At 32.8% G+C, this 15,181-nt stretch overlaps 2 protein-coding genes across 3 annotated transcripts; both read left to right on the forward strand.

Annotated features, from left to right (window-relative positions):
• The first annotated feature begins 5 nt into the window (after positions 1 to 5).
• On the forward strand, positions 6 to 2,812 carry Beg (malonyl-CoA-acyl carrier protein transacylase beg). Its single transcript, XM_072022965.1, has 2 exons — positions 6 to 1,698; positions 1,791 to 2,812. The coding sequence occupies exons 1-2, from the start codon at positions 896 to 898 to the stop codon at positions 2,230 to 2,232; spliced, it is 1,245 nt and encodes a 414-aa protein (XP_071879066.1). The 5' UTR covers positions 6 to 895; the 3' UTR covers positions 2,233 to 2,812.
• An 815-nt stretch (positions 2,813 to 3,627) lies between these two features.
• Smd1 (small ribonucleoprotein particle protein SmD1) lies at positions 3,628 to 5,527 on the forward strand. 2 transcript variants are annotated; one of them, XM_072022968.1, is made up of 4 exons: positions 3,628 to 3,756; positions 4,049 to 4,125; positions 4,209 to 4,406; positions 5,332 to 5,527. In XM_072022968.1, the coding sequence occupies exons 2-4, from the start codon at positions 4,056 to 4,058 to the stop codon at positions 5,412 to 5,414; spliced, it is 351 nt and encodes a 116-aa protein (XP_071879069.1). In that variant the 5' UTR covers positions 3,628 to 3,756; positions 4,049 to 4,055; the 3' UTR covers positions 5,415 to 5,527. The 2 variants fall into 2 exon arrangements, with proteins under 2 accessions (XP_071879069.1, XP_071879067.1); XM_072022966.1 differs by having other exon boundaries at positions 3,647 to 3,840.
• The last annotated feature ends 9,654 nt before the right edge of the window (positions 5,528 to 15,181 follow it).

Here is a 15,181-nt window from a genome sequence, read left to right on the forward strand (position 1 = left end):
CCGATTTTTTACACGATCAATGTTTCAGAACATGGGACACGAAGACTCGTAAGATGCAAAGTTTATGCTGTATACATTCTTGTCCGTGATGGAGCCAAACAGGGCAAATCCCTAACTTTATAGGTTCTTGTATATGCTAGCGTGGAATTCCTTTAATATTTGGTCACATCGTACAGCGCGTATCGTGGAACAACTAGAAGAATGGACGTGAGACCCTCATTTTCTCTCTAGTAAAAGACTGGACTACGAACATATAAGACAGATCTCGACACTCGTATACCGAAGCCTAGGGAAAATCGTTCGAAAATTGAATCTCGATACTTGCTGCAAATTAAGTGGAAAATCAATATGAAAGACAACAAGATTCTCGTTCTTATGAGACAAACGGAGATGAGTAGCATGTCTCCTTTTCTGCTCTGTCGTAGCATAACATGTTACGCATACGCAAAATGGGAACTTTTTGTTTTCCATGTTGATTTTTCACAATTCAGTATTCAAACGGTTTTTGCTAGCAGATGTCAAGGTCTGTTAAGGTTGCACATGTGTATATAGCAATCTGTATATATATAAATAAAAATAATGTATCAAAATTTTACATTAATATCATGTTTATATAATGAAATAATCTTGGGAAACACTTTCTTAATATAAGATAATATTTTTAAAGTAGAAGACTATTAGTAGAAGGTTATTTAACTTCTATAATGATATAACATAATGTTTTTAACCTAGAAGATAATAGCAACTAAAAATAAATAACTACGTTTCATGTATTCCTAATTTCATAGATTATCGTGATATATTCTGATAATATTAATTTTGAATAGAAGTTTGTTTTTGAAGTTTATACAATTTTGTAAATATTTAATAGATATTAATTTCTGAAATAATTAGAATGTTTCAACAAACATTATTTAAGAAAATACTTCCTTGTGTTCCAAAATGTTCCCGGCTAGTTCGGGTCAGGCAAATTTCAAATGATTCCATGAAAGATGAAAGTAGTAATTGTGAAGCATCGAACACAGATCAATTCCATGAAGACTCTTCACAATGTTCGTATAAGACAGGAGAAGTATTGCATCTGCTTGAAAAAGCTGCAACATTTGATGGCGTCAAGGATAAAAATTGGATGACAACCCCATATCCTAAAGATACTCCACTTAATTATAAAGAAGAAACAAAACCAAGTATTAATCCAAACGATACTTCTGTTTTGTTATTTCCTGGCCAAGGTATTATTAAAGTTGGGATGATTAAAAAGTATATGAATTATCCTGCTGCTAAGGAACTTTTTGAAATAACCAATGAAATAATTAATTACAATTTACTAAAACTTTGTTTGAATGGCCCACAAAAGGAATTAAATCGAACTGAATTTAATCAAGCTGCTACAGTAGTATCATCGTTGGTTGCATTAGAAAAAATCCGAGCAGAAACTCCTAAAGTATTTGAAAATTGTATTGCTACAGCAGGATATAGCGTAGGAGAGATAACTGCTTTAATTCTTTCCGGCATTATAACTTTTGAAGATGGAATTCGATTAGCATGGACTAGAGGAAAAGCTATGCAATATGCGTCAGATATGGTGCCTCAAGGAATGTTATCTATATCTAATACATCAAAAGCAAAAGTTTCCGAAGCTTGCACCGAAGCAAAAAATTGGATAAGGGATATGGGTATTGAAAATCCAACATGCAGGTAATATCTTAATATTTAATATTTGATAAATAATAAGAAAAGATGTTATATAATTCATATATAATGTTAATTATATAATCAATTATTTTTAGAATTGCTATTTTTCTATGTACGGAAAGAAAAATAATAGCAGGAAATATAGAAGCATTGGAATATGTAGAAAAACATAAAACACGATTTGGTTTAACTAACACATCCAGATTACCTGTATCAGGAGCATTTCACACACCATTGATGGAACCTGCTTTAAAGGCAGTTCATAAAATATTAAATTCGATAGAAATAAATGAACCTAGATGTATAGTATATTCCAATTATAAAGCTGTACCATACACTAATTTACAATATGTAAAAAAATATATATTAAAACAAATTGTGTCACCAGTTAAATGGGAACAATGTTTACAACATATGTATAACAGACCCGATGGAATACCATTTCCACAAACATATGATATAGGATCAAATGGAAGAATGAGAACTATCTTAAATTTAGTCAATTCAAAAGCAAGCAGGTCATGTATTGTAATTTAAAATACATCTGAAATTACTGTATTATTATATACAATTTTTCTTAAACTTTTGCTTTACTTTTTCATTTACCGATATGTACTTAATGTTAGAAGAAATATAAATAAATTTGAAAGAATAACAAATTTTAATATTCTATTTATACATATATTTAAACAACACTAGTATTTATAGATAATATAATCATATAACAACATAGTATAATAAAGAGATACATTTTTGTCCTACACAACTGCATTATATCTATTTATTTGTATTATATTCTATGTATTCATCTTCTACGATTTACATCGCGTCAACTGCAAAATCATTAGCAACAAATCTCTATGTCTAGATAAGTTATATTTTGGAGTTATTTGTTATGTGATTCTGTAATGTTGGAAATGTATCTGGTTTTATGCTGTAGTTCTGTTCTGTATATCTGTTCTTATGTTTTTAGTAATTAGATTATAACTGATGACTACATACACATTTACTTTTTATTATGAATTTAGTATATATATAAAATATGGGTGATCATTATTATAATTTGGATTATTGTTATTTACTTTTGTTATTGATCAACTAATTATATAAAAATTAATTAATTAATTAGAAAGATATAAATTAACACTAAGCATTAAATATAAATATTATGTGCATAATATTATAAATACATAATATTTGTAAAATACTTCATAAATAAGTTTGATATATATATATATATGTGAAATAACTTTATTTTTAACTGCTATCGTTACATTTTCTCTCATGCCTCTAGTTTTCAAAATAAATTAGAAAATGTAAGCAAAAGGTGTTATGTTTTAGGAGTTCTTTCCATTTTGATCGTTATGTAAACATATGTAAATGTTGATAACATAATAAGAATTCATATTCTATTCGAAAGAACCCACAGAACTTTTTCATCCAACAGCAACTTAATATCTCCTATTGTGAAAGCACAAAACATCTTCAAAATTAACTATTTCGGAATCTGTGGGTACTGGAAAAAAACGGCTTGCAGATTCGCATTCAGCTTGCAAAAATCTACAAGAATCCTATATACTCTTTTGAAGGTTGCAAAGTTGGAAAAAGATTAAAATTCGTTGAACATTGTAATTTAAAATTCATTATTTCACTAAATTATTAAGAAATGATCTCTTCTATTTAAGTTTTGTCAATTGATATTACTAATGTAAAAAGATATCAATATATTGATTTACATATACAATAATATTTAATAACATCAAATGAAATATTTCTCTGCGTATTTTAGTTTTATTTCATAAATTATATTTATAAATTGTATTTATTATTGTTGTGTATCACAATTTTTTAATTATTTTGTTACTAATAATTTTATACGAAATATATAAATGACTATGACATAAGTTTTTATAAGATTTTGCACATACTCTATGGTTATAAGTATGAGTATGAGCAGGAGCAGTTAGGGGCATAGTTAGAACGTGGTTGGAACTTCGAGTAAATTGAACAGATATGAAAAGTTTTTGGAACACAAGAAATACACTATTCTGTATGGTATAGGTAAGAAAATACGGTATGAAATTGAGGTTGTAACTTTTATTGTAAGATAAACATAACATCAAACATCATCATGAAACTAGTAAGGTACGTATATTAATTTGTAATAATTCAGTAAGAAGTAATAAAATATTTATCAAACAAAAAGTTTAAGATCAAGTAGAAATATTAAGATTAAGACTATATATGTGAATAATTAATTGGATTTGTAAAGATTATTACTATGTTTTATGACATCTGATATTTTTGAATCTTCTAAATTGTGTTTATAATATACTTGTTATAACTATTTCAGATTTTTAATGAAACTCAGTCATGAGACTGTAACAATAGAATTGAAGAATGGTACTCAAGTACATGGTACTATTACCGGTATGTCATCATAACCTATAAAAAATCTTCATGTTTATATTTCCATTAAAATTGAATAATATTTGTTGAATATTCACTTATAGGAGTAGATGTGGCAATGAATACGCATTTAAAGACTGTAAAAATGACAATAAAGAATAGGGATCCTGTACAATTAGATACATTAAGTTTACGAGGCAATAATATAAGGTATTATATATTACCAGATTCATTACCACTTGAGACTTTGCTCATAGACGACACACCAAAAGCAAAAGCAAAAAAGAAGGAGGCTGCACGAGGTTTGTAAATATAACAATATTAGTTACTATTATTAATTTACAAGTATGAGAAAGTATATACATGCTTTTTATATTAAAAATAATATAAAGATTGCAAATACTTCTTATAAAAGAATATAAAAATTTATTAATGGTTTGCATGCTATTTTAAATTTAGTAGTAATTCTAAACAAAAAGGCCTATCTTATTAAAAGTCCCAACAGATATTGTTAACGTATTGTTGACTGTCTATTTTATTAAGAAACAAATAACATGACTAACATAAACACGAATTTATTTGTGATTGGTCAACAATGAGTTAATACATATTTTTCTTTTACTTGGATATATTACAAGAATAAGTTGAGTTACTTAGAAAGATATTACTTTTGTTTGTTTATTTAGATAAGAATTTGATGTGATTATATGTATAATTAACTAATCAAACATTCTTTCCAAAAAATGTTATTCAAATGAAATTTGTAAATAATGTCGATAGACTTTAAAAACTAGTCAATTTTATTACTTATTACATTTATAATATATTGATTTCTCTCTCTTTCTCTCTCTCTCCCTCTCTCTCATATGTGTATTTACACATTGTTCCTTAATAAAGTTTTATACTTTTCAGATATATTTCATGTAACAATTATTTTAATTTTTTAAAACAATTGTTTTACTCTCACTTTACTTAAGTATTCAATATTACACACACTACTGAAGTTTTTTTTATATTTGTATATTTCTAATTAAAGTAGCTTTTATAATTAGTTCAAGATAGGATAATTTAATTACAAACATTCAAATTCAATAGGGATAAAATAGTGTGGTATGTCGAAATACATTTATTAATCAAAATATGTAAACATATTTTTATATTATCAATGACAATAGACATTCTATTTTATATATATATTTTTTGTTTCTATATTTATATTACTTTTAGGAGCAGTACGTGGTCGAGGGCGTGGCGGACGTGGTACGAGAGGAGGTCGAGGTGGACGAGGACGAGGACGGGGTAGACGATAGTTACGTACATTATTATATGTTTCATTGAAATAATTAATTCAATCTTTTGCACCTTAAAAAATACTGACGCAATGTATTATATAATACGAAAATAAATTGTAATGTTTTTGAGACTTATCAGAACTTTTAATTGTTATATTATACTTTTATTGGTAGAAATGTTTACCATTTACTTATTAAACATGTCTAGAAATACAACTGCAGGAAGAATGCAAAATGAGCACAAGAGTTCGTAGCGATTGCGATTACTACATAGGAAATCTTACAGATTAATGATAATAGGTTCTATATTTAGTATTCCTGATATTTTTTGCGCTCAGATCTTACTGAGCAGCTTCATCTGAGAGAAAGTAAAATTGCATACATTTCATTTCACACTTTCTTATAGTAAGAATTCTGGTAATTATTTAGAAGTATGGTTTCCTCTTCAATGCTCTTGAAATATGTTGCCAAAGTTATCATTCTGAACAACTTTTTCCTATACAAGTAATCGCCAACCGGCTGTAGTTTTTCAAGTTATAAAGCAATTTCTATATAATACTAAATTTACGCATACACATGTATTATTCAACTATTTATTTTATAAATTTTTGTTCTGTAAAAAATTAAATTTATCAATGATAATAGGTATATTTGTTGAATTGTTGTAATATTCAGTTGAACATTTTTGATCAACTGCACATCAGAATAAAGTGCAACATTTCATATATCAATCTATTCATCAAAAATTATTTCACGCCAGCGTTACTAGCCATCGAATGACGGCCAGAGAACAATCTGGCCCAATTTATAATTCATTGATGTTTTTTGTTATTTATAGAGTAAGAGTAAGTTTAGATTAGGCTATATAAAAATGTAGCTACTTATTCTAGAATGAAGTGAATTCTAGAATCGTAACCTAAATTTATAATTTTTTGTGAATATATTTTAGAAGCTATATACATCGAGTAACGGTTGTACATTTATATGTATAGGAAGAAGTTACTCAGAACAATAACTGCGACAACACATTTCAAGGACATCGAAATTGGCAAGCAAATCAAACTTCTACATAATTACCAAAAATCATCTTGTTGAATTCTTATTGCTAATATTTATACATATTTTTCTATTCAAACCTATACCTATCGTTTATTCTACCACTATTTTTGTGGAGAGGAAATTTCTCAAAATTTCATATATTAATGCACATTTGTGCTGTTACTGAAGCCATGTCATCAATAGTTTTTTATGTCTTCTAAGAGATAACAAAGATATACCTAATAACAACAGTAGCACATTATTTAATACTTCTATCACTAATTTTTTGCAAATTTACAACGAATGTATGTTACTGATAGAATTTCAGATAGAATTTCCGTTTCAATAGATTTGCTTATAATTAAGCATAACTATGCTTAGTATAACGATTAAGTTGCAATCCATGGTTTCTTTGAGACTTTTGATTCTCATGATGAACAAACTGCTCATGATGCAATAAAAAAATTTAACCTTAAACTTTAGCATTAAGGTTAATTTTTTGCGACTACATTTCTTTTTGTAAATCTCTATCGGATTAGAGGTGTAGAATCACCTGTCACAGTCATGTAAGATAATTTTGTACATTCTGCATATATATAAAGTATATATTTTATTATCCTTTACAAAGATATAATAATATTATACTTTATAAAGAAAATAATGTCACTAATTTAAGAAAACAAAGGATAGAACAGGTTTGAGTACTTATAAAAGATTATATTTTAATGAACATTTTTATAAAGCCGTCGTTGTAACTACGCAAAAAAAGAATTGGATATGTTTTCTTAGTCATTGTTACGCCGTATGAAGCGGCCAACAAGTTCGGATCTTCTACAGACCCAAGGACCCACCATATACTCTAACGATAGTTTAATGTCTAACTTATATAGATGGGTCAATTGGTCTAAATTTAAATTGCACTAATTGCACTAAAATTACGGGACGTAGAGACCCAAAAAGTACTTTACGTTTACAGCGGGCTATTCACCACTACCTGGAATTTATTACGTGCTGGTAACAATCACGAATAAAACAGGTATCTGCCATACGGAAAGAGCGGATGTGTATACAAAGAAAAAAGGGACTTCATCCCAAAAAACAATATCATCCACTACCTAAGACGGTAGAAAGTCTCCCACTCCTGAGATGGCGAAAGAACGAACTGTGAGTCGAGTCTAGGCCAGTCTGTGCCATACATCTCCCGGGTTCCTTTGGCTCTTCAAGCCCTCGCGACAGTCAAGTCAACTGTTCGTACGACAATCGGGCGTTCATCCTAACTCCACGTTCCGTCTAAGTAATCAAATTCACCGACTTCGCTTGTGTATGAGAGTGTGTATCCGTGCAAAATAAAAATGTAGACTACAGTTTTATTCCAACTGAACTACCCCTATTATCCCAAAAGAAATACGAGGATCGACCTGCTCGTGGTGTCGATTGATACAATCGTAACGGGAATTTACGACTCCCGTTGACGCGCCTCCTCGCGATCGCGTCTCCCCGCGACTGGCCGAATTTACAGTCATGTTAAATTAAAATCAAGCCAGATTGAAAAAAATTGTATTAAAACACATTAAATTAAGCAAGAATAATTTTACTCATTTAAAATGCGGCGGTATTCAAATCAAGAATACAAGAGATAATGTGGTCAGTAAAATTGAAATGACTCCGACACCTGATACTACGTAGGAATGCTGTTGTTATCGGTGTCAGTTGTTACGATCTGGTCTTGTCCTCAGTGTTCGTAATTGTTATGTATTACTCTCGATGTCGAATCTTAGATTTTTCAAATTATAATTAAATCAAAATAGTAGTTGCTGCCACCAGAAATAGTCGTTAAACTATTTCGATTAGTTTGATCCTCGTTCGTTAGTTTCGAAACAAGGCGAACGACTGAATGGAATAGATTTAGAAAGTTGTCGCACCTTTCTAAAGCGGGGCACTATTTTGAATTTCCAAACTGTATTGTATCTTTGATATTCTAATTCATAACCGTATAGCATTAACTATGAATAGCATTAACTAGCGTATCAACGCGACTGGTAAGTAAACTCCACATTTCGGCTTACCCGCTATGTACAGGAATACTAGTACAGAAAGGATTTAAGTCTTCTTGGAATAAATAAATATTTTTAATATCTTCTTGGTTGATGATTTATTCGATTTTATTTAGTTATATTTTATTAACAAATTTCTAATCTTAGCTCTATACGTAGTTTATAAACGAGAATAATTGTCGTTATCGTAAGCTATTGGCGATGCAGCCCTAGATCGCGTTCAGGTATAGGTAAGTTTGATGATGAGAACTAGTTTCTGTTTTGTTCTGTAGTTAATTCTACTTCTTTTTGATTTTTCTCTTCTTCTCTTTTAATTTCGACAGTTAACAAACGTAAATCAACATTCTGCTCGTTTCTACTTCTTGCTTTGGGCTTCTGACATGAACAAAGATTGTTTGTAACAATAATACTTTCTGTGATAACCAATGTGCCTTTGCAATTCTTGCCAAAAGATGAACAGATATTTTTGCTAACAATGGGAGAAGTGCGAAAAGCCGTAAGTGTCTTCGATTGTTGAAGGCACCGTAACCAGCACGGCTTTTCAACTGCGTCAGGTCACAGGCTAGCACAGCGTACTGTCCTTTTAAATATTTAATATTCTTGAAGAAAACACGATTAAATATACAAAGATAATTCTTGATTGTTGACAATAATAGTTAATGAATAATTTTATTCGAGTAGTACACATATGGTACAAGTCCGAAATGATTGAAGAAGAGAATGTTACAATGCTTAGATTCTCACCTTCCTTATATGAATAGTCGATCGCATTCTTGGAATATCGAACTAAGTTAGTATGGAAGACTGAATATATGAATCGTTTAATCGACGATTAATAAATGCTCGATTTTACTTCTTGACGTTACTCAAAGACTAGGTTAAAAACAACAACGTCTGCTCTAAGTGGCTTCGCTTATGTATACTAAAACTATTATGGAATAATTGTCACGTGACGGTTTATTCCATGAATATACGGAGTTTCGGCACGTAATTATTTCTGTGGACTCTGGAATCTTCATTTTTGCTGGTGCCCTTCCGAAAGTGTTAGGATTTTTCATCTCCGTTGATTTTCGTGGAAATGTTTTTGAAGTTTTCCCTTTTTGAAGTCCTTGCTATTGCATTCCTCTTGCAGTTTTAATTTCTGCTAATGATGAATCGTACTTTCTTCGACTCGAAGTTACCTTTTGCTGGTGCCGATATTTGATCTTTTGGCGCGTGATAGTTGCTTGCCTCTGCTGATGCTGTGTGAGAAGGTCATAGTCCCTCAACTTTCGTTGTCCGCTTATCGTATTGTGTATTGTGGTGGTGAGAGCGCGCGCAAGGCGGTGCGTGTCAGCGGACGTCTCCTTGTTCCTTGTTTCGATTTCGATATTCTTAGGCCAGGTTTTAATAATATTATAATTACGTGTTTATACGTTTGCTGTTTTATTGTGATATTATAGTATTTGTATGCGTCGTATCTTTTATTTCCCCTAAGTTTTCTGTTTTTAATTCCATTTGCCCAGAGTTGTGGCTCGCGCTATTCGCGAATTACGATGTATTCCTTTTCCTATTTCACGTTACGGCTCGTGTGCGCGAGATGTGACATCAGTATTATCCAATTTTAGATATCAAAAAAAGAAAAGAAAAAAATAATAACTATTTAGGATCTCTATTTTAACTGTGCATTGTTTTATTTTTTCTCTATTCTGTTCTCTATATATGCTATTCTTGTTAATTAATTTACAGACAATTCCGTCAAACAACGCAGATGACACACCTTCGTTTTCAATTATACATATACAATGAAGCAATGTCAGCATTTTTTCCTACGCTGGATGCACATTTTTAGATGTTGTACTAATTCTCCCTTTTCTTGCAAATTTTCAATATTACTAATTGATGATTAATATATAACAGACGTTAAATAATATGAATAATGATATGTAATAATATATAAATGAAGATATCAAGTAAGTAAAATATTATTTCTTTTAATTTGTCTTAACGTCTCCTACAATGTCATGAGAAAAAGAGTATAGTATATGTTACCGTTTAAAAAAACCAAAATAACCTATTTTTTGTTATAAAAACAAACCATTTTTGAATATAGTTTAGAAGCTTTAAACATGATGAACTTATCGAAAAGTTACTTCTTAACGGATTTGAACGGTATTTTTTATATTCACTTTGTTACGACGTACATATAACAGGACAGATGGTATAAAAAGGAGCTCAGCCTCGATTATCTTGAAAAAAATAAGATACTGTCGGTGTAAATCGGAGCGATGCGTGCGCACGCGTGCCTTGTAATTAGTACGACGCGACCATACATAGGAATATACGGACCACAATTATATATACACAGGTCTGGAAACTCTAATGGACAGGGTAAAGGTCGCAATGTCAGGAGTTGTGCTTTACAAATCGGTCATGATAGAACACTGCGATCGAGAAATTAGCATATGGCGACGCCGCATTCCATTAAAGGAGCATGCGTTAGCTTGTTAACCTAACCCCTAGGTCTAAGGGAATTACACTCTAAAACCAAGTGACAAATGGAAACCTGCCTGAGGCGTGTGGATGCCAAGAAAAGCGTTGTTTTCCCTCAAGGAGGAAAAAAGAAAAACCGCCTGGCAGGACATGTTGAGTGACTGAAGAAAGTAGTTGAGTGAGAAATGTAAAGAGTCAACAAAAATATAGTATATATTTATTGTATATATACTCGCAGTCATTACACAAAAAGCCGACCTCCGTTTTTCTGATAATCGTTAAGCGAAGTACATTGTAGCGGCTAGCGGACCGATAGTCAATTTTTTCCTCGCGGAAAACTAAAAGAACTGTTTTATTAACACGCAGCCCGGTACGCATTTTTGCTACAGTCGCTATCAACTGGTGATCCCGACGCTCGAAAAACGCCGAGAAGACAAAAATAAAAAAACAAAAAAAGAAAGAAGGAAAACGCCGATCAATCGCTCGCTAAAGAGAACCGTAAAATCACCATTCCAGATAAGTATCCCATTAACCCATATTCACGTAATCTATGCATAGATTACAGGGCTGCAATATATTTTCGCTTAAAACTCGCTTAAAACATCTTACCAAATATTTATAGCACCAAAAGACAAAAAGGAAACAGCAGCAATCACCCATTTGCTCTGTTTAAATTTAGTGTCATGACCTTCGGATTATGCAACGTAGCTCAAATACTTTAAAGATTTGTAGATATTGTATTGCGGCAATTAAATTTCATGCTCTGTTACAAAGACAACATTTTAATAACATCAAAGAACAAAGAGAAGCACAAATACTATCTACAGCAGATTTTTGACAGGCTAAGAAAACACAGACTGCAAATAAATGTCGCAAAATGCCTATTCGAAGTAACGGAGATCAAATATCTTGGATATCTAACCATAATCTTATTAACAACAAGAGAACCAAGCCTCTTCCAGAAAGAATTGAAGCCGTCAAGACACGCAATAGATCCAAACCCGTACGCAGCATGCGCAGATCCTTAAAAATTTTAAATTTTTATGGACACTTTATTAAGGACGCGGCAGAGGCCCATGCTCTACTACACACTTATATAGAAAGCGCTAAGAGGAAAGTTAAGCGCCCGAGTTTGAAAGGGCCTTCGAACACTGCAAACAGCAGTTAGCAAACGCCACGTTATTGGTCTATTCATAGAAGTGCGCACCCCTGGCACTGAATTTTTCTTTTCTTTTTATTTGTGTTTATTTTACAATCAATTCTCGTTAGAGAATTTTAAGTAAATTTATCTGGCGTAGTACTATGACATGATTAATAAGTGTTTATAGTATGTTTGATTCTATTTAAATCTAGTGCTTAGGTCTAAGGTATAATGCCTTTTTAGCCTGCGGATCTGTTCCGACGTGTCGAGTAGTTGAGTAATTAGAGGGTTTTGATGGTTGTTAACTCTTGTGTCTATTGCTGCATTTTGGATAATTCTTCTTTGACTGTGGATATCTTGAGGTCGTGATGTATCGTTTCGTTGGTGACGTACCACGGTGCATCTATTAGGGATCTTAAGGTTTTCGATTGGAATCGTTGAAGAATTTCTATGTTGGAATTACTTGCTGTTCCCCATAGTTGGATTCCATAGGTCCAAACAGGTTCCAATATGGCCTTGTATAATGTAATTTTACTTTGCGTGTTTAAGTTGGAACGTCGGCCGATGAGCCAGTAGAACTTTTTAAATTTTGCTTGAGTTGTTTGGTTTTATCTAAGATATGTTGTTTCCATGTCAATCTTCTGTCCAGAGTCATACCCAGATATCTGACTGACTCTTTATGTGGGATAGGTATATTGTTTATCGTAACCTATGGGCAAGTTTGTTTTCGTAGCGTGAAAGTTATGTGACTAGATTTGTTTTCGTTGACTTTGAAGCGCCATTTGTGGAATCACTCTTCCATAGAGTCGAGACCTCGCTGGTGAGTAGAGGAGGCAATTGTTGGGTCTGAATGCGAGGCTAATAAGGCTGTATCGTCAGCAAATGTCGCTGTGGTTATATCTGTCGAAGTTGGTAAGTCTGCAGTGTAGATGTTGAATAGCAGGGGTACGAGGACACTGCCTTGGGATATGCCAGCTTCTATTGGAAATGTTGAGGTTATAGCGTCTAAATGTTTTACCATGAATTGTCTATTGGTTAGGTAGGATTTTAGGATGGAATAGTAGGTGTGTGATAGGATTTTCTTTAGTTTGAACAAAAGTCCTTCATGCCATACTTTGTCGAATGCCTGTTGAATGTCTAGAAATACCGCTGTGCAATATTTTTTCTTTTCTAAGTCTTGGGTGATTTTGTGAGTTAAAAGATGAATTTGCTCTATCGTAGAATGTTACTCGGAAACCGGATTGGTGATCTGGCAGTGTTTTTAGATCCTCTAAGAGTGGAAGGAATCGTATCATTCTTCTCGAATAGTTTGGATAAGGTGAGTAAATGACTAATTGGGCGATAAGAGCTGGTTTCATGTATTGGTTTTCCAGGTTTGGGAATGAGAGTAATCAATGATATTTTCCAAGACTTGAAATACTATTGAAGGCGGAGAATTGCATTAAAAATGAAAGTGATGATTGCAATCCCTTTTATGGGAAGCTCCTTAATAGCTTTGTTACTTATCAGATCATGACCCGATGCTTTTTTGGGATTTAGACGACGGATTAATTCTATGACTTCTAGAGATGAGAAATGCTCAATAGGAAGAGACACCTGGAAGGGAGAGTGCAGGTATTCAGTTATTTCGTCTGGAATAGTGGGGAAATATGGTTTGAATATGGTTAAATGACTAGTAAACAAGTTAGCTTTTTGTATAGGGCTACGCGCCCATTCACCTTGCGGACAGCGGATTGGAGGGATTGTTAGCGGAGGACGAGAGAGTTTCCTGGATGCCTTCCATAGTGTGTCAGCTGTGGCAGATAGGTTGGCAAGGCATTTTTGAAAACAGTCGTTTCTATAGTTTCTAAGGGTTTTAGTGAGTTTTCTTGTTGCATTATTTAGCTTGTGCTTGTCGTCGGGTGTTTTATGACTCTGCCATATTCTTCTAAGTCTGCGTTTTTCTACGATTTTTTTAAATATGTGATGAGGATATTCGTATTTATTATCGACGCTCTTCATAGTTGTGGAAGAACGGATAGCGTTTACTATGCTGGTGTTTAGGTATTCGGCGGCTGCTTCTATATCTTCGTTTGTTTCTAAGCAAATTGAGGCTGATGTTGTATGATTGAAGATTTCCCTAAAGAGTTGCCAGTTGGTGAGTTGGTTGTGAATAAAGCCGTTAGGTAGATTTTCAATAATTGTTGAGTTAATTATTGCTATTACAGGTGAATGATCTGAAGAGAATCCACAGAAGATTTGATTTGGACATATCTCGGCGAGATGTTTTTGGTTATGAAGAAGTCTATTAAGTCAGGTAGTTCGTTATTGTCAGTGGGCCAATAAGTGGGTTCGTTTGTACTGAGGTAATTAAGTCTGTTTGTTCTGTTTATACTGTTCAGTAGATTTTTACCTTTTACTACAGTAAAGTATTTATTACAATAAATCTGCTGCCCCATTGAGTATGTTCAGCGTTGTAGTCTCCTCCTGCTATGAATCTATTGCCGAAGTCTTCGAGGAAGTTATCGAAGTCCTCTTTAAAGATAGAATGTCTAGGAGGGCAGTATACTGCTGACGTGGCGATTGGACCATGCCAATCTTCTATCGCTACGTTTGTAGCTTGGAGGTAGTCCTTCTGGAATGATGGAAGCTCATAGTGTTTTATGCTGGTCTTGATGATAATTTCGGTGCCGCCATGGGCTTTTCCGCTGGGATCTTGGGTATGATAGAAGTTATAACCATTTATTTTTAGATAATTTTTATCGCACAAGTGGGTTTCAGATATGAGCATTACATCACTTTCTTGTTGTTGAGTTCTAGTTCGTATTTGTGGTGAGCTAGACCGTTGGCATTCCAAAGGGCTATGTGTAATGGTTTTATTTTACGTCGCAGTGATTGAAGGAGTAGATAGTTTTTATGGGCTGGGTGTTGGAATCGTGAGGTCCTTTACTCTGGGTTTGGGGTACTTGTTGTTATATAAGGTCTAGTAGGCTGAACAGCCTTTGTAGTTCGCTGGGTGCTCTCCTTGACAGTGGATACATTTCGCAGGAGTTTCTGCTGAATTAGTGCATTGATCTGTAGAATGAGGACCTGCACATTTG

The sequence above is a fragment of the Bombus fervidus genome, chromosome 3 (genome assembly GCF_041682495.2).
Source record: "Bombus fervidus isolate BK054 chromosome 3, iyBomFerv1, whole genome shotgun sequence".
Taxonomy (NCBI): Eukaryota; Metazoa; Arthropoda; class Insecta; order Hymenoptera; family Apidae; genus Bombus; species Bombus fervidus.